This window comes from Vanessa atalanta, chromosome 2 (assembly GCF_905147765.1).
Source record: "Vanessa atalanta chromosome 2, ilVanAtal1.2, whole genome shotgun sequence".
Classification (NCBI taxonomy): domain Eukaryota; kingdom Metazoa; phylum Arthropoda; class Insecta; order Lepidoptera; family Nymphalidae; genus Vanessa; species Vanessa atalanta.
Window position 1 is genome coordinate 11,034,286 of NC_061872.1, and position 20,234 is coordinate 11,054,519.

At 32.1% G+C, this 20,234-nt stretch overlaps 1 protein-coding gene across 3 annotated transcripts; it reads right to left on the reverse strand.

Moving 5' to 3' along the window:
* Nucleotides 1–36: 36 nt before the first annotated feature.
* LOC125071279 (PDZ domain-containing protein 8) lies at nt 37–19,087 on the reverse strand. 3 transcript variants are annotated; one of them, XM_047681462.1, is made up of 15 exons: nt 18,916–19,087; nt 16,095–16,265; nt 10,529–10,711; nt 9,737–9,929; nt 8,386–8,596; nt 8,083–8,248; nt 7,497–7,697; nt 6,937–7,074; nt 6,127–6,755; nt 5,698–5,935; nt 5,372–5,480; nt 2,661–2,789; nt 786–909; nt 290–479; nt 37–216 (listed from the first exon to the last, which is right to left on the reverse strand). In XM_047681462.1, the coding sequence occupies exons 2-15, from the start codon at nt 16,245–16,247 to the stop codon at nt 64–66; spliced, it is 2,817 nt and encodes a 938-aa protein (XP_047537418.1). In that variant the 5' UTR covers nt 16,248–16,265; nt 18,916–19,087; the 3' UTR covers nt 37–63. The 3 variants fall into 3 exon arrangements, 2 of the variants coding, with proteins under 2 accessions (XP_047537418.1, XP_047537409.1); XM_047681453.1 differs by having other exon boundaries at nt 6,877–7,074; XR_007119911.1 differs by lacking the exons at nt 37–216; nt 290–479 and adding an exon at nt 2,253–2,331 and having other exon boundaries at nt 802–909; nt 6,877–7,074.
* Nucleotides 19,088–20,234: the final 1,147 nt, after the last annotated feature.

Consider the following 20,234-nt stretch of genomic DNA (forward strand, 5'->3'; position numbering starts at 1 on the left):
GCCTGGAAAAAGAATAAGCAAAATAAAAGTCACAAATGATAATGACCAATACATTTAATGGTATCAAGTGTTGAGGCCGTCGGCGGCACGTTGCTGTGCGAGCTGTGCTGCGGCGCAGCAGTGCAACATGAGTGCGGTCAGTGCGCACGCACGCCCCTCGCCTCCCTCCTCGCCGCCCGCGTCCACTGACGATAGCTCTTCGCGTACCGCTTGTAGCTGCCATTATAAATTTTAATTTGTTTAAGCTAGAAACTTATTGGGACCTATAATTCCAAGGATGCGTTTGTACCATTTCATGAATTTGTGTAGGGGTGAGCTTGCCGGCGAGGTCGGGCGCAGAGTCGCGTGCAGCGGCGAGAAGCGCATCGGGCGGCAGCGCACTGCGGAGCGCTGGTAGCAGCATCGCTGCGACGCCGCCTTGAGCCAACCAAGTTGCGCCGCATCCGCCGAACGGATTGTTCGATTCTAGTGATTGTTTCCTAGTTGACCGTATATATTTATGTTTTATGCCAAAAAATCTATCAACCATTAATGATAAACCTTATGTTATTGTTAGACTAAGCTCACACAAACCTGACCTTAAAATAATATCTAATAATATTAAAGGATAATCATATTTTAAAAGGTCATTGACGTTACAATGAATCATAAAAACTTAAAAAAAAAACAAACATTGTCTTTTCCTCGTCGAATGAATTCAATAATAAAAAGCATAGTTTAACGATATGAAACGTTGAAGTTAAAATAATAGAAAATGTAAATAAAGAGTAAAACTCATTTTGTACCTAGGAGTATGGCTGGGTGAGGGTGGCAAGGAGCGGGAGGACGCGTTGCTCTTGGGGGCGGATAGGGAGTGCGCAGAGCCTGCGCGTCGTAATCCCGCCATCAATGCACTCATTGCACCCCCACCTTTGTAATGCAACAAAAAACAATGTAACGTATATTAATAATAATAATAATAAATTTATCATAAAAACAAAAAAATAACATATATTTTTCTACGATGATATAAATAATAACTTTGATGTTTTGTAGATTCCGTAATATTTCATATTTGTATATGTTGTCACTAGTACAACAATTTATGTCTTAAGCAATTACAAACATTTCCTCTATTTCAATGTCTAATTAAATTGAAAATAATAAATTTCTTTTCCTTGTGTTAGACGATTAATAATTACTTTTTATAATGTTGTTTGACCAATTAATAAAAATTTAGAATTTCTTCAAATATATGTTAGGTAACTTTTTTATTATATAAAATAATTATAAACACCACTTTGAATAGATATATCATAGACGTAGGAAATGTGTACACTCATTCCGCAGTCTAATAAGTTGAAAACAATAAACTAGTCCTTGCATTATACATCGTTTGGCCCATACGATTAGAAACCATTTTCGTATGAAGTTGTTGTTAATTGGTTAGCTCATCGGGGATCTCGGTAACCTCAACAAGATCGTAGATAACACACAAGAACCATGTTGCATTGTCTTTCAATTACTCAACGTGAGTCATTATCCTTGAAAATAAATTAAACCAGACCGTACATTCTATGATTGTAATACCGAAATTTCTTAATTTGTTAAGAATTTGGAAAAAAAACTTCTGATTGCACAAAAAACAAAGTTGAGTAAAATGGTCGCACTTGAAGGTGTCTAGAAAGGCTCGCTAGAGAGGGTTTTTTAATTGGATGCGCTCGATAAATCAAGCAACTACGGGTAATATTATTTCGAAGTTAATTCACTTTATTTCCTAATAATATTATAAAGGCACAAATAAATCTATTATTTATATTTAGTTTGCAGCAAATAATCGTTCTTAGTTTCCCGTTTAGCGATAAGCGTCTAATTCTATGGACATGCTGTTTCCTTTGTTCTCATTTTGCTAAATATGTAGGTGTATAATTTGTGTTTTCAATTACTTTTCAGTCTTCAAGATATTTTCTATAATACGTATATTTATGACTATGCTGAACTCAAGAATAATATATCAGAAATGATTACGACAAAAACTAAAAAAATAAACAAAAGAATAAAGCACAAATAAAAACATTTCACGCAGCCATAAACCGCAAAATTCTGATAGGGACTAATATATTACTAAACGGTAAATTATCAAGGCATCCATCTAGCATGATGATTAAGGGGATAAATTATTCGTTAAAAGGCGTTTAACACAAACAAATGTTTCTCTGAAATTTTTCGTAAAATCACAAAGATCTGGGGCAAACACTGACAGTGAGAAAAACCTGAACATATTTGTGTTGGAACGTGTCAGAAGAATCCGGGTGAGTTAATAACGTTTTCGTCAGCATTCAAGAAGCTCGTCTGTACAAAGAGAAATTAAATTTAAAATCAAACGTTCGTTATTTAGAAACATTTAAATCTTCGATAATACTCTCAGATGCGATGGACTATTCAGATAACCAATTCATTGAGAGATAACAAATTAATGAAAAATGAAAGCAATCTATAAAACGTTTAGCGTTAGCGTAACTATCTAAGTTATTTTAAATTCTAACTCTGTTATTTATATTTTATGACAAAGATCAAGTTATATTACATAACGTGCCCTGAATGTGTATTAATGATCAGAAAGAGCAAAGAGCATCTCTTCTAATTTGCTTATACTTAGACTATTTTACCACAATTGTTACCTTCTTCATGGACATCCAAAGAATCCTTTCTTTCAGATTTTTCGTCATCGTCGGAATCAGGGTCTATAATGATATCTGGTTCAGTCATAATCAACTCTGGCGGTGGACAACTTCCACCTGCATTCAGATCTGAAAAAAAAAACAAGTGCCCTCCAATAATGTCTATTTTTAATATTATAAATGCGAAAGCTATTTTGTCTGTCTGTCTGTGTCCGTCTGTTACTCTTTAAACTGAACCGAATTTGATGAATTGGAGCAAGTTTGAATACCAAAGGAGGACTTGTATTTGGTCGTAGTGCTTTGTGCAAGCCCGTTTGGGTTTTTAAACCCCACTGATCATATTTTCCACTGCTAAGCAGTAATATTGTTATGTTCCAGTAAATAGTATTGTTGTGTTCCAGTTTGAAGGATAAGTGAGCCAGTGTAACAGTGACATAACATCTCTATTCCCAACGTTGGTGGCGGATCGGTTATGTAAGAAATGATTTATGTAAGAAAAAAAATATACAGCACCTATGTCTATGAGCGGTGACAACTAACACCAACCAGGTAATGATTGGATGCGTAATTAGTTCGATATATTTTTATACTTAAATTATCTTTGAAGATACATTGTAGTCAACAGCAACGAGTGCCTAGTTTGTTTACATTCAGTAAGTAGGCAAACACAAGCTAAAGTAGCAACGAAGAAACGTAGAAATAACCTCGAATATACAACTAAAAATAAAAACACGTATTACCCGTTCCGATTTCGACGAGTACACATTTTTTATCCTCGATTTATTCCCGAATATTATTTCGATTCGATTATTTAATATAAGCAAATACTTTATATAATGCAACCAGTTTCTAAAATTCATTTAAGTCTTGGGTAATAAAAAAATTGTAAAGTTATCACAATTTTAATTTCGTTTGAATATTCCATTGAAATGGAATTTAATTCCACTTTTATTTGACCGTAATTGGCTTATAATTAGTGTTTGTTGCACCGATTATTTTAACACGAGTAATGCTACAATTAGGAATAGTGGCACATAAGGAAACATCGCATCCGCGTTGCTCGCATCTTGCACGTAATATTCACGCAATCGTCTAAACTTTTATTTTATTCGTGACACATCGAAATGCAATTATTAAACTTCATGTAATAACTCTTACAAAGTCTATTACGCAAGATATTTTCTTAATCTGTCTAGTAATTAAGTTTGCAACATGATATTGGGTCAAATATGTTATTAAAATAAAAAATACATATTTTTATGTCAAATATTTAAATAAATTTTATATTGTCTATAGCATTAGCCAAATATTAATTTGGTGCAAGTTATATGCGAGAACAATCGAAAAATTAAAGCTAAGTTTATTAGCTATCATTGAAGATATTTCATTTAATTGTTTACTTAAAATATATTTTGAGCTTGGAATATAAAAGAAAAAAGGATAAGGTCAATGGCCGCATTTTGTCTTTCTTCTCGTTTAATACTTTTGGCGTATTGTCAACTGTGATATTTAAAACGTATTAAGGCCAAGTATCCTTTATGCTCATGTCGTAAAATCAGTTTTGTACATTTACAGGATTAATTTAAAGTAAAAGACGAATTATTATTTCAGTTGTCTAAATAAAAAAAAAATAGATAGTGAGCCAAAAAATGAGTCATAGAAATTTCATAACTGTTTTTGAAGTTAATTTAGTTAATAAATATTCACTAAATATATGACGCAAGACAAGTTAATTTTGTTGTGTTTGATATTTTAGACTATAGGGTTGTATGTTATTTAACTACAGATTAAATAAATTTCTAAACGAGTGTCTTAGATAAGAGTGTCGTTGAAAAGAAATAAATTTAAAAGTAATAAATTATAGTATGTTACCAGAATTGAATAATGGCACATGGAATCTAGTCACCATAATACTAAATCAGGATTTGTATTTGACACTTTTTTGTTTACACGTTGACACTTTAATTACTATTTTCTTTTAAACATCTTTTGGAAGTAATTATTAAACAGACAATTTTGGAACAGTCTGTTGACACGTTGATCATAAATCTTGTCTGAATAACATTTTTATGAATATTTCATCATACAATTATGACGAAATAGTATAATACATTTTCATGGTATTGGTAGGCATTTGATGGTAAGTGGTCACCAATATACATTGACGCCGTAAAATTTCCTACATCACCAATGTAGAGACTCTACCAACCTTGAGAACTGAGAAGCTATGTCTCTTTTGGGTGTTGCACTGGCTCACTTACCCTTCAAACCGAAACATAACAATACTCAGTATTGCTGCTGGCGATATGCCGGTATATTCTATAATAGCATATTATCTGTGTAATTGATTTGTTTAATTAAAAGCTTTCTGAATTTGTGGATCGTTCAAATATAAAATCGTTTGCCCACTTACCCACTTATAATACCCAAATATATAAATTAAAAATAATCTTGATATTGCTAATAAAAAGTCTATATATATATATATATTTTTTTTTTTTTTGGATCGAGTGCCTTTGTATTTATCTTCGATTAAATATGTGCATCTACTTAGTGACGTTACTTGAAACTTTTCGCTAGCTTTTTCAGTTCGACACATTTTTAATCATAAAAACGCAAATTACTAAGTATATATATTTGTCTTGGTGTGTTAAAACGAATGACTGTCGATGGATTTACTCAATATATAACGATGATGTTAAGTTATCTACCTCGATCTTGCCTCGGAACACAAGGAGAAGTTTCTTGACACTTGGTGACACATTTCTTGTGACAGCATAATCCACAATTTCGACACTGCATCGCATCTTTGAGCCATATCTATGAAAAATTGAGCCTATTAATCATTTAAAACGTGGATTTACGTAAATTTGTATTATTTAAGTTGCAATTAAATGTTACACAAAAAATATTTAATTTTTTTTATGCTAATTACCAGTACTTCCACATTTTAATTTCACACATTTTTAATTTTTTTTAACTTCGAGGCTATTAGACGTCAGTACAATTTGGTGGGTGACTTAGCTGAAACACGAACCTTTTTATTGCAAAAATCGCACTGCGTGGACCTATGGAAGTGCGTACGCACAAAGTCATGTACAGTGCGTGCGGAATGTGCAGGTTGCGCGGCGTGCGCGGGACGAGGTGGTGTTTGGCCACGGGCGGGTGCGCGCTGTGCACGGGGGCCTGCGTCCTCCCACTCCCACCATACCAGTGCGTCTCCAAAACACAAGCACGGCTCGAAGCCTGCGTGTGATGCCAACTTGTGGCTTTTGCTTGAATTATATTATAAAATGGCAAATTTTAATGCATAAAACTATAATTTAAAAAAAATTATAACTTTAAATGATCTTTATCGAACTATTTATTTTATCAAGCTTTTACATACGCATTTTGTAAAATTTGTGAAACTTGGGTATTCTCCAAAAAACTATTTCTAAACTAAATTAGCTAGTAATGATATTACCTAAACTTTATGTCTACGTCTGGTGGTAAAAATTGATATCGTTTCATATGATGAGAAACAGTTGAATCTTGGCACTCGCTAAGCAATGCCGCTAAAGGTATATTAAGATATCCTAATAAAACTTCTTCTTTCTCGCCCGGCACCGTGGCCCAGACGTTTATATTCAGGTACTTGTGATTTTCATTCAGTTTAAATTCGGTTTCTTCGTCAAATCGTATTATCGGCTTAATCGATACGGTCTTCGTCCAAAACATTTGACATATCTCTACATGTTCACATTGCCTCGGCCCACCAGTTTCGAACATTTCTTCTTCTTCTAATGTACTATCTATCTTCTCTGATACCTTGCACTCGGATGAATCCATTTTGATAATCGGAATATCTGGGTGTTTCACAGTTTTGTTCGTGGTGACTTGTCGTAGTGGTGTGCTAGCGCCGGAAGCGGGGGGCGTGCTTCCAGCAGAACTGTCAGAGGATTTGTTTTCAACAGAACATCTACGTTTGCGAAGAGCAAAGTTTGCGGGGCCTTCTGATACTTTCGGGATTTGGCGTATAGACTCAGCTTTTTGTTTGACGGTCGTGTCGGCATCATTTTGTTGTTCCGGTGACTTCGACGGAGAATCCGTCTCCTTTAAAAAAATATATATTCTAATAATTACGTCTTATACTAATGTACAAACGCGTCATTACGTTGGACTTAAGATTCAGAATATAATAACCAGTACCACACATAAAGAAAATTAATCATACAGTCAAATTAGTCTTAGAAGCAGCTGAACGCATGCCCTGAAGACGAACTCCTTCCATGACCTCAGATACTCGTCGGAATGAAAAGTTGGTGCGCAATTTTCGAGGTTCGTCTTCTCTACGCGCTGAACCTCCAGAACCCCCTCTTCTCACACGCACTGTTACCGCACGACGCTCTACGCTACGTAAAAGTTTTCCCACCTGCCAACAAATATACACTGTCAAAATATGTTGTATGAACCTGTCTTGAAGGACACAACTTTTTTTACATAGTCGAATTTATTTTCCAAAATATAAAAATCTTTTGATTTCGCTATGAAGTACTTTCGAAATATTCTGTTAATTTAAAAAAAAAAATTATTTGGTCTATCCGTTTTCATTTTACAAAAGATAGCTCATCGATCTCTTTACAATAAAGTATGTATTTTTCGTATCAGTTTTTGATTCTAGACAAGTATGATGATGTTAAACATTAGAATTGAAAAATGTACAAAATGCTCCTTACAGTCAATGCGTCAACTTATAGCACATAGTGTCAATTTTTTTATTTCCATATACGTTAAAATATGCTCATTCTTAAGAAATAATTTTAATTATATTTTATTATTTTAAAGAATCATTACCTGAGCAACATTGTTCACTGGTTTGTTATCAATAGCCAATACTACATCATCACGTCGTAGATCAGCTCTGTAGGCGGGTGACATTGGTACAACCGTGTCTACTAATACTGCTCCTACTCCTTGACAACATACCAGACCTAGTGGCCCGGACACTGCAGGCAGTACTACGTCGAGAACTAATATTCCGCGTCGAAGCGATACCTGCGAAGTATTCTTTTATGATATATAAATAACTGCAATCTCAAAAAAAAGCCATCTGATGGTATATAGCTAGGTATGTATCTTTGAGCATTATTAGGGCAGGGTATATAAAATCAAGATTATACTACCAATGCATCTGGAGCACTCATTTATTTCGTAAGCGTCCTTCTTTATAGTTAATTGCAATTGTTATGTGGTAGACAACTGGTGGGACTTTAAAATACTGTCGTCGAGTTTAAATTTCAGGATTCATTGTGAATTTATTTTTATTGTATTTGCAAAAGAAAATATGACAATTATTTTATACGATTTTGATGGCAATAATGTAAACTAAAAGAAAAAGGCTCCACGTAGTAAGTCTTGACGTATTAACAAAAATAATAACCCATCCATGTGAGTCAACAGCTAAAGCTGCGCGTACGCTTCCATTACTTCCAGACCAGTGTAAGCGAGTTACTTCAACTAGTCGTACAGTCAGTCGACCATGAGGTGTGGGTCCATCTTCTCCGTCCGTACTGCCTGGTTCTGATTTTGGAAAAAAGGGCTTATATCTGTAAATTAAAAAAAAAATTATTATAGCTAACACCATGGTGTGACAACACAGTTATTTTACAAAAATTCAAGTTTAAAATACAATATATTTACTATAAATGTTAATTTAAATTACAATATTGGTCAGTAATCTTACCGAATTTTATAATTTGGTAATGTATGTCTTTGTGCCACGGCTCGTCGTATGTGTGCAGCGACTAATGCAGCAAGCCTCGGTTTGAGCTGTCTCCCTTGGAAACGACCTCGTACTCTAAGTTCCAAGCGAGGTGGCGCCTCGAAGGCGAGCGCCCAGTGCGTGTAAGGTGTACGCCGGAACATTACGCGCACGTTACCGCTTATACTTTCCACTGAAAAAAGCAAGGCACAATTCGAGTATCGGATTTAATATTTAAGCGTGTTGAATTGGCAAAATACCTTTTTATATCATACCAATTACTTATGATGATTAATGAATGTATCCACATATATCCTGGTACCCTTTATAAATCTCAATATAGATAATTATACAAGTTAGGTTGCATTTGCGATATGTTTAGTTAACTTCTTCCTTATTTGGATTTAAGTCTTGACAGATTTCCTTGTTGAGAATATGTCGGAATTAAAATTTTGAAATATTACTTACTACGCAAAGTTCAGTTGAGGAACAGAATTTTTAATTTTATTTTATTTATTAATTTTCGGGAAACAGTACAATAGAACAGTATTATGAATAAACAATAAAATAATGCATAGACCAATCAAGTTTCCACTGATATCTATTACAAATTAGAAGCAGGAAGTAATAAAGACTAGAATAGTTATTTAAAGATATAAAAAAAAAATTACAAAAACAAAATTAATGAATTAATATTAGTAATTAAAAAATTTAAAACATAATAAAATAAACATTAATTACATGAGACAAAAGTAACATTCATTGATTTAACAATTCATTGATGTTCTTTGTAAAACTTAAAAAGAAAATATATCTACAGTACGAATTTTTTTATTATACATGTTACACGACCGAAGGATAAAGTTATTTTGGGCATATTTAGTTTAGTACAGGGCAAATCAAAAAGAGCATATTTTCGCTTACAAAATTTAGACATATTAAAATTTAAACAACCTAATAAATAAGGGCTATCGATAACATTATTTAACAGTTTAAAAAGAAATATTTGATCTCTGAGCATACGTCGACTATGAGAGTTGTAAAACTTGTATTGAACATGATTCATAAATTTTATTTGTATTTTTTCTAGAGAATTTATATAGGTTTTGTATTGAGGGTTCCAGATTGACGAACCAAATTCCAAAAGAGAACGTACCGAGCTATTGTACAAAAGAGTGATGGTATAATAATTTTTGAATTCCTTACCAAATCGTCCAATGTATATGTAGTAAGTAGAAAACCATATTTTTATATTCAAGACACATTAAAAGATATTCTTAACAAAATTGTTGTTAATGGGCAATGTATTTTTTTAAATAAATAATAATCTTACCAGTAATGGAGATATTGGCAATTTTTCCTAACAGCATAACAGCATCAACTTCTATTCTGAAGCTGCCATCATAAGTGAGATCGAATTTTAAATCTAAAGAATGGAGTCTCGCTCCATCTTCTTCTAAATCTCCGTTAACCAGACGAAGGTTAGTGATGCTGGGGAACTCAGTACCTACTTCCAATGAACGGAGCTGCCAATAGAAATAAAAAGGTAAAATTAAAGTACGTTTAAAGCTTATTTTACATCGAGTAAATACTATTGTAGATTTTCAATTGACAAATGCGGGTTTCCTGGCGATGTATTCGCCACCACTGCATGAGATAAATGACAAATGAAGAATAAGATAACTCAGCAGTATTTGGTGCTTAACACGTGATCTTTGATCACGATCCATGTACTCTGTCCTCTGAGCCATTTCAGTTCTCGCTAACGTATTTCATTTCGATCTAACTAAAACAATCTATCAAACAAAAATAATCTACCGTATGTTAGAACATACATTAGTCATATCATTATTTGCGTGAATTAAGCCAGTCACGAACTATGATTACAATTATGATTATTAGGTAAAATACGTATTTTTTTAACATTATTAGTTTCAAGAAAAAGTTAAAGATATGTGTTTGCATAATAGTAATGTCAAAGTCTGTAAGTGTTCTATAGTAAAGTGATGGGCCTCCTTCCAATTTGAGAAGATTTGGAGCTTATTCCACAACTAACACTTTTGTACAATGTATACATATAAACAACATATAATAAGGAACATAGTAAATGTTTTTAAAAACCTACCGTGAGAGATTCAAAGATCTTTCCAGAAGAAGTCTTCGCAAGTAATTCAGCTAGTTCGTTCGCCATGCGCCTGCGCAACCAGCGAGTATCTGCTGTGCTTTGCTGGAAGATGAACTGCAGCATCGCATTGAGGGCTCCCTCTGGCGTGCTTCCAGCACCTCGAGTTAGCTCGTTAAGTATTTCCTATGAAAAGAAAAAAAAAATCAGTTGAAATACGATAGTACACCCTTGCTTTGATGTTTTTAAACAGAACCTTGTTTAAAAATGCTATTGCGTGTATACGACAATTACTCGAAAATAATTTCCAGTAAATAATTAAGACAATTTTAAAAAAACACGGTCGGAAATTTCTTTTTCAAACATAGAACTTCTCAAGGTCGTAATATGTTTTGGACGGTTAGTTCAAAACATATTATGCTAGTTTATTAAAATAATAGTTATATTGTAATGTAAATTAATCCTTTGTTTAAAAATATACTCTTTAGAAAATATATCATGACTCAGTTTCTGTAAATTTTACTCTAACTCTAATTATCAGAATTAGGACTAGCCGAACTTTTTTATGTGTGTTTGAGGTGATAAAAATTAAATATTTACTAAATATGACTTAAGTAAACACAATCAAAATTAAAGACATAAGTTATGGTCATTTTTAAAGTTTTATATTTCTTTGAGTCAGTATTGTCCTTTAATGTCAATGTTGAAAAATTTATAAGAATAAAACAACTAATTTGTAAGCTTGTACAAAATCCATACTTAGTCATTCAATATTTTATTGAAACGTAATTTCTTATGGCATAAATAACAGTAAATATAATATTCATTTAGTAAAAACCCCATCTTTTGAAACGACTTTCGTCTCCGTCCATTTAATTTAGCAAATAAACACAACATTCACAAAATAATAACAGCGAATTACTGAAATTACTTTTTAATAAACATCAAACGAACATTTGTTTGTGTTTACATTTTACGTAAACGAAATTAGGGTAAAGCTAAATAAAGGGCGCTATTAGGGCTGTCGAGTTCTGTTTATAAAATTTGTAAGTACATTCTACGAATCAAAAGTTCTTCTTCGAGTTGTTAAATATTATCTTTTGTTTTAAAAGCGTGGTAATGTTATAAGATACGTTGTAAATATATAAGCTTCATTTCTAAAAATTATGTATATTATATACACTAAAGATTTCAATTTGATTAATTAATAAAGAAATATTTTGTTAGTCGTTATAGGAAAATCATTTTAATGATCTTTAACGTAAAAACATAATTATAAGCCAATTAATATATAGTCTAGATTTAGATATTTAGTTTAATCAAATGAATCGAATCTCCATACAAATAATTGTTTATGTTTCCATTGACTTAATAACTATTATTAAAAAAATAGGATAGCTAGATAAAAAAATTAAAGTCTTATTCTTATAATTTAAAAAGAGTTTGTTAAAAAGAGTAATCAATAAATAATTCTAAGTAACACAATTTCCACTGAAATATTTTCATTATCGCGTCTCCAGTATAATTTTATTTTAATTTAATTTAAAATATAGCATATTTTTTATTTGAGTTAGACACACGTTACATCCCTAGAGTTTTATAGGAAGGGTACAATATGTAACGAATTACCTTAATACTAAAGGAGCAATGGTTATACCCCTATACACCTACAAATTACAAACATTTGTAAGCCGTCAGAACCTTTAAGCTGTGTTCAGATATAAAACGTTTAGTATTGAAAAAAAATTTGAAATATGCCTAGCACCTATTTTCTTCCTTCATTTTTAGGAGAAATGTCTTATACTGTTTGCTTTTACAGAAAAGCAATATTATTCATAATAAGAATTAAGAGCCGAGATGGCTCAGTGGTTAGAACGCGTACATCTTAACCGACGATTGCGGTTTCTAGCCCAGGCAAGCACCACTGAATTTTCATGTGCTTATAATTCATCTCGTATTCGGCGGGGAAGGAAAATATCGTGAGGAAGCCTGAATATGTCTAATTTAAACGAAATTCTGCCACAATCCACTCGTCACATACCGCCAAACATTACGAAACTTTTCTTTGTATTGTGAAATTATCATAATAAAAAGTTCAGAATATAAAAATTCGTAAAAAGTAATATTCTCTATGTCTAAATAGAAATTGTTGACAGAACGACGAAGGCTACATATGCCGGAGGACTCTGTAATAATAATATATGTGTATATATAGTGTAATTAGTAGGTAAATAAGACAACTATTTAATCCCATATGGATTATAATGGATAAAATTATGTTGGTAAAAATGTAATGTATTACCCGCATCGTATCGTGTGTGAAAAATATTAGCTGCTTCGAATGAAATTAACAAGATTTAATTGTGAAGTAGAAATTAAAAAAAGGCTTGTGAAATTAATCCGAAAGAAGACAGCCTAGATGACTAGGTCTGGTAAAGGTTAACCTCCGGTTATTTAAGCCTTATTGGTGCAAACGACACGCCATTGCCTGCAGTCATTCCGCAATGACTGCAGTTTGGAAGTGTTAATACACGAAACGGTACGTAACGAAACATGGGTATATTTTTAAAACAAAACTTCGCTCCATTTTTATTTCGTTTAACTCTCACTAAATAGCCTGTCAATCTTACGAAAAAAAATATGTAATTTTGTGAAGAAACCTGCATATATAATTTCAATAAAATTCTGCCCGTGCCGCATGGGAGCAGCTTGGTGGAATTAGCTCGTAAACCTTTCCCTCAAAGAGAGAGAAGGCTTTAGCCCAGCTGTGGGGCATTTACGGCCTCTTACTTTACTTTATATATTTTTGATAACAAGTGTTTGCTGACATGTTAGTATTAGCATTAAATAATAAATTGTTGTATTGGTATTAGAAATTGGCAGAATTAAATTTCCATTAAAATTTAGAAGATTTATTTTTTTCAGAATTGAAGGCAACCGCGCTACGCACTAATTCATTGATATCTTACTTTTTATATTAATCTATACTGAAATAACATACTACATTAAATAACCATTAATTATAGATTAAATAATATTTATTATAAATATACTTTTTTTAAATAATATTTTAATTCGCAACACTAGAATACGTTTATCGTGAAAAATGTTCTCTTCATCCTACTACTAATATTATAGCGTGAAAGTTTGTATGTGTGGATGGATGTTTGTTACTCTTTCACGCAAAAACTACTGAATGGATTTCGATTAAACTTTCCAATAATATAGCTTATACATCAGAATAACACATAGGCTACAATTTATAAAGATACTAGCTGGTGCCCGCGACTTCGTCTACGCAGGATTAGTATTTGGAGTAGCTAATATTAGCGTGGCGTAGAAAAGAACTAACATTATGACATAAATATTTTTTGAGTCGAATTTGAACGCCTGCAGTTCCCGTTAAAAGTCGCATTTTCAATGACGATCAACAAATCGCAGGATCAAACCTTAAAGGTAGCAGGCATACATTTAGGCATGTTTTTCTCACGGTCAGCTCTATGTGGTTTGCTCACGTGTTTCCAAAGCAAAAAATCTGCATGTTTATGCTGAAGGAAAAAAAATCGTTATATATAGTTAATAAGAGCATACTGCAGTAGCTAGATAACTATAGGCCTATGATCAGGGTTCTGCAGTGCCTAATTACCGTATATTTATTATATTGCCAATTTTCTTATGTTAAAATATTGTCAAGCTGTTTTTCAAATGCAACTCAAAAATATTTATGTCATAATGTTAGTTCTTATCTACGCCACGCTAATATAAGCTACTCCAAATACTAATCCTGCGTAGACGAAGTCGCGGGCACCAGCTAGTATTGAATATGACATCATCGGTAAATAATTCGGAAATAATGAACAAAAAAGATCAAAGGTAATTTTAAAAAGTATAATAAACTATATAAAAGACTAAAAACAATATATTTAGTAAAGCTCTTTTTTTGTATTATTATCAGTATGTGAAAAGGAAATCAATAACACATCGAAGCATGCCTCTCTGGTGATTGGCTTACAGCCCCATATTGCTGTCCACTAACCTGTCGCCTACCGTTAACCACGCAGGTACTTTACATTAGTCATAAAAGTTATAAATATTAGCAATACAAGGATAAACTTTTGATTTTAAATTTTTGATTTCGTAGTAATTTTTTTCCTTATATTTTTATAATTCCGGGAAAACCAAATGAACAGCAATATAACTGATTCATATATTTAAAAGCCACCATACCAAGGTTGGATTGTGAATGCTTTAGATATAGTTTTTTATAAGATGTATACAATTTTTTAATCCTTTGAAGTATTCGTTGCTTTTTTTCGGTTCATTGGCTTGTCATGGCTTTCAGTTATTGGGACAGGAATAGAAGAATAAACAGATTTCGTGGTCATATTTATAAAAAGTGACTGATTGTCACTATTTAATAAATCGCTTTCAGCAATGATATAATTTCCTTCCGCAGTCAGCAACGATGGTCTATCTTAGTAATTAGTGAAGGGAATATAATATAGAGCACAAGTGTGGACGCAAATACATGATTACTCTCTAGTTCATCATTCCCATAGATAGTATCGTAGTGGTACTCAGCTACTACTGATAATTTTTTGACCCGACTGTTTATTTTCGATTAACACTTACATCTATAATAAAATATAAGTAAGGCAAAATTTTAGTAATGTGTTTGTATAAAACAGCACTTTGGTACGTTACCGAACATTCGCTATTTACTTTATAATGCAAGTTATCGTAAAGATCGGGAAAATAAATTACTCCGTTTTACGTTCATTTTATGTGGAAGAATAAAAAGTTGGAGACTATAAAACCTAGAATCCAATAGAATTTCTTTACGTACAGACACCGTAATATTTTTGCTATTTCTATACAATAGACAATCTGGGTCAATTATTTCAAATAGAAATTGGCGAAGAATTCGAATCTTATTTTAAGATTTACAATGGAGACTTGATTGCTTTAATTCGTTTGAAAATATTACTTCAAAATTATTTTACACATTACTTATTAAGAAAATTGATGTGTAATGTTTCTATAAGCCTATCATTGCGAATAAAATTGTCGAAAAGAATCTGTTATAGACTTAATTACAGGTAGATATACCTTATCGAATCGTGAATAACGATAACCTATTAGTACAACCACAAGACTATAAGTTCTAAGTTCTTTGTTTTATATTTATATTTCTTGAGTTCAAATCTAATAACAGCAGATTGTTACGTACCCAGTACCCAATTGTGGCAAGAGACTAACCTAATAACCTAAACCTGTTTCAGTATACTAAAATAATTAAATATTTAATTATTTTCATGGATAATTTTAAAGTTGGTTCAAAGTGCTAGTTTTTAAAACGTACTGTTTGTTAATTCCTCTGAAATGTGTAGTAGATTATATTACTTGGTAATTGATGAGAAAAACTGAACAAAATCCCCGCGGACGACCCTCTTCCATCTAATCGAGTAACTACACTAAAGATTTCATATGTATACTATGAGTGTATTGACCGATTATTATATTTGTTTTATTTTGTACCAAATATGAAAACAATTTGTTTTACGCTTACCGCAGGCAAGGTAACAGGTATACTGAATTCCTCTTCAACAAGTGGCTTCTTTTCAAAAGGGCGGATGTAGTACAGCAGTAGCGCTAATGGCACGGTGAGTGCGGAGGCTGCTCCGAAGAGAGCCGCGAACAGCAGCCACGTCCAGTCCGGCATTGTTTCTAAATTGATTAACTGGCAACATTGTGTTTTAGTAAGTAAAACGTATTAGATTGGGTATATACAAGTAATGATAACGGTGTTCTCCTGACCGATTTCGGTCATGACAAACTCAAGGGAGAGTATCCGATATCCGGCGTTGGAGATAGTACAGAACACAGAACGTGCCAACTTTATTTTTTATGTGTAATAAACACTAAATAAATAAACTTTTAATTGGCCTGACCGAAATCTGTACCTAGAACCATTATAAGCCTTACTAAATCAACGAGACCATTGATTTAAAAACAGATTAAATAATGTAGGTATACTCGTATGATCCTTATTTACATTTAAGTTATTACTATTTAGTGCTAAAAGTAAAACTATATTACTTTTATATTCATTTAAAAAAGAGAAAAGCACAATGACCGCTAAAATATGTCACCAGCACAAAGTGTGAATTTTTTTGCATAAAAAACAAAGAAATTTAAGTGAATAGAAAAGGTATACAAGCTAGGAAAGAGTTAAATGTGCAGTACTTCTAACAGTATTTACTAAGAACAGTATTCTAAAAACAATCATTATTTTGATAAAGAATAACATTAGCAACGATAAAACAAGTCCGTATAGTTTTAAGCTCATATCAACATCTAAGGCTAGAGTGTCGTGATCAGTATTTTACGAATCAATGAGCTAGAAAGAATCGGCGTCGGATACATTTCATTCCATTATTTAGGCTTCTGTGATTAAAAACTAAAATATGTCTGTCTAGTGATATATTTATAAGTTATATCTATCGAGAAATGTGCAATTTTTTATATGAAGTCTAAATTATTCCAGAAATAATTTAAACAATACTAAACTTTAATTTAAGATTTGTATTTTTTCCTGCTTATTTTATATTTAAGATTTTAAATTAACATGGTTATTTTTATTACTAACAGTAGGTACTTAAAACGGGATATTTACCATGTTTTTTATTTTTATTTGGTGGAGCTCGATATTTCGACATTATCTACGAATGTCTTGTTCACGAGACGAATGTCCCGTTTTAAATATTATTTTATATTGTACTTTATTCATTACCCATAATACTTATATAGAGTACATAAGTTTATATAGCTACGCTACGTGTACCTAGTAGCTACTTATATAGTTAAAATGTAATATCATGCAAAATACTTTGATAGATGTAAATAAGCTTGTAGTAAATTATTATCTTTTTAAGGACGTAATATTTTAAATAAATAAAAAAGTGTGTTCGAAATAATATAAAAAGGAATACCTTCGCTATTCTTAAATAAAAAAAAAATGTTATTGAGAATTACATCGCTATCGCAAGGGTATGTTATAATTTATTCTAAGTATAATTGCACTATTCGTGTTCACGGCCATATTCAATTACTGGAACGCTAGAGGTAGTTATACGAAAAACTAAATTATATTGAGCGTGTTTTCATTTTATGAACATAAAATGAGTATCGATACTTGATGCTTCACGTAATTTAAGGCTGTAACGTTTAGTAAACAAATATCTAAAACTTTTTAAGTCTACCGAATTTATTTTAATGAAATTATTAAACACAGATTTTGGAATGGTTTTTAAAATCCTTCGATATTATAATTTGTAATGTTGTTGGTGAAATTTCCAATTAAATATTAAACGTGATAATTGTGTTTGGATTTATTATAGTAGGTATTTATAATAAGATAGTATGCACTTTTTTGTTATAGCTTTTTTTTCACGTGAGAAAGATAGTATTAGTATAAGCCATAGGGTTTGCAGAGTACCTATATGCCGGAAGACTTTATAATATTAAACACGTAAAATATCTACAAAATCCAGAGTAAAGGCTCATAACGATAACAATACAAATGTAATTAGTACCTTTGAAGCGTTAAAACTTCGGATTTCGAAAAAAAATCTTCGGTTACTTGTACCGCATTGAAAGTTTTTAATTTATATATATTTATGATTATTATCTGAACTTAAAGAAAACAATTATATGCCAAATGTTTAGGTGTTAAGTATACAGTGTCCAAGCTAATGAGGATTAGGATTAGTCGTAAGCCTGAGAACGACACCTAAGGGTAAATTAAGGAAATACCATTAAATAATTACATAGGTAGGTACTGACTTAAGATTTTGATTTAGTGCGGCTTGACGGTGGAGGTATTTAAAACGTTTTAACTATAATTTCCTTTCTTCTTCCTTTGTAACATCCCCGGGGAATAAGCTTTAATCAAGACGAGTTTAATGGGAATTTCATCCATGGTTTATATAGATAGAGATAGACAGAGAGAATATTTTATTTTTTTTTATTTTTAAGATTATACTTTTAGCCTTTGTCTAGTTACAATTTTTTTTAACCGTAAAATAAAATAAAAAAAATATATATACATTAATTGCATTTTTATTATGATATGCTTAGAGATTATTTACATAAAGAAATGAATTCAATATTTCATTTACTTCTAGGTTCAGTGACATAAAAAAACCGTTATGATGATTCACATTCGTGTACCCTTTGCACCCTCGTAAACTGACCCATATCTACAGTCAGGGTAGTTTAAAGCTTTCTCATTATAACTGAGGTATCTAATATCTACTAAATTATAAAAATTGTGCATTCTACAAAGCGTATGTTGAAAGAAAATAACAAGCGCCTGTTAAAGAACTCACCTTAAGATTTACCTAAAACAACTTGTCCATTATTAAATTCATATTCACTACACAACAATTGACATTGAATATATAACTTTATTTATCTTATATAAATTTGTATCGAACGAGACCGCGCTATTTGGATAATAATAAAGAATGCATTTTAGCGCCTGCCGGTAAACCGGCAGCAAGCAAGATCTTTTGCGTCACTGACACTTTGCTGGGAAAATATTTTACGAAAGGGCACACAGAGCATGCGCCGATATTGGCCAATTGGACCAAAGTTCACGCAAGGTATTGGTCCCACTACCATCTGATATTGGTGCGATGCACATGCTTTGTTTACTAATGAGACTAACGTTAATTTTCATTAATTATTTTAACGTAGATATCGTAAATAATATAAGTATTATACTCATATTATACTCATATATAGTAGGTGTAATAAGATTATCATATATAGTTAATTTAAATACCGATTTTGGGAAATTACACAGGCCCGATTGACAGGGACGCTTGCGCGAAGGTCAGATCGATAAACGCCATGATATACAATACGAATGTAGGTAACAGGTAGGGTGCAAAAGGGACATTCGAGGCGTTCATTAGTGAGTCAAGGTTCAATAACTGCAGCGGCGGGGAGAACCACTCGATTACAAATCGCAATCTTCTTTCTATCAACGCAAATAAGAAAGAAACTATGTTAATATTACAGAATCGGGTTGCTTGTTTGTTTGATTACGTTTACCTCAAAAACTGCAAGTCTAATTTGCTTTTTTTCAATTGCGAAAAAATATTTTTCGTTATATATACCATTTATTGTGGACGGTTATTTAGATATTTACTGTTATAAATGCAAAAGTAGCTGTCTGTTTGTGACGCCTGACGAGGAAAAATCCTCAACCGATTTTTAAGATTTTTTTTACGAAGCAATCTTACACCTCAAGGGCTGGCATTGGCCTTTTTCACTCTTGAAGGGGCAAATGTTGGCACTTTTATAAACTGAATTGCATGTGGGCGAAGGCGCGGGTTCACTTAGTAGGTTATAAAGCGTCAAGTCACGATGCTATGTATAAGAATAATAACTATAAGTGTCAAAGAATCAAACTGGTATATAAATAAGAATTAATCAAATCAAAATACTCTTTATTGTAAATCAACAAATACATACAGTAATATAATATGTAAATAAAACATACAATAAGTCACTTAGACTTATATATTTATTTATATATTCCAGAAAGATGCACAAAAGGCGGCTTTATTGCTAACCAATCTCTTCCAGATAATCTTAAGTTAGAGGAAAGAAACAGAGCTAAAAAGTAATGAGACTCAAT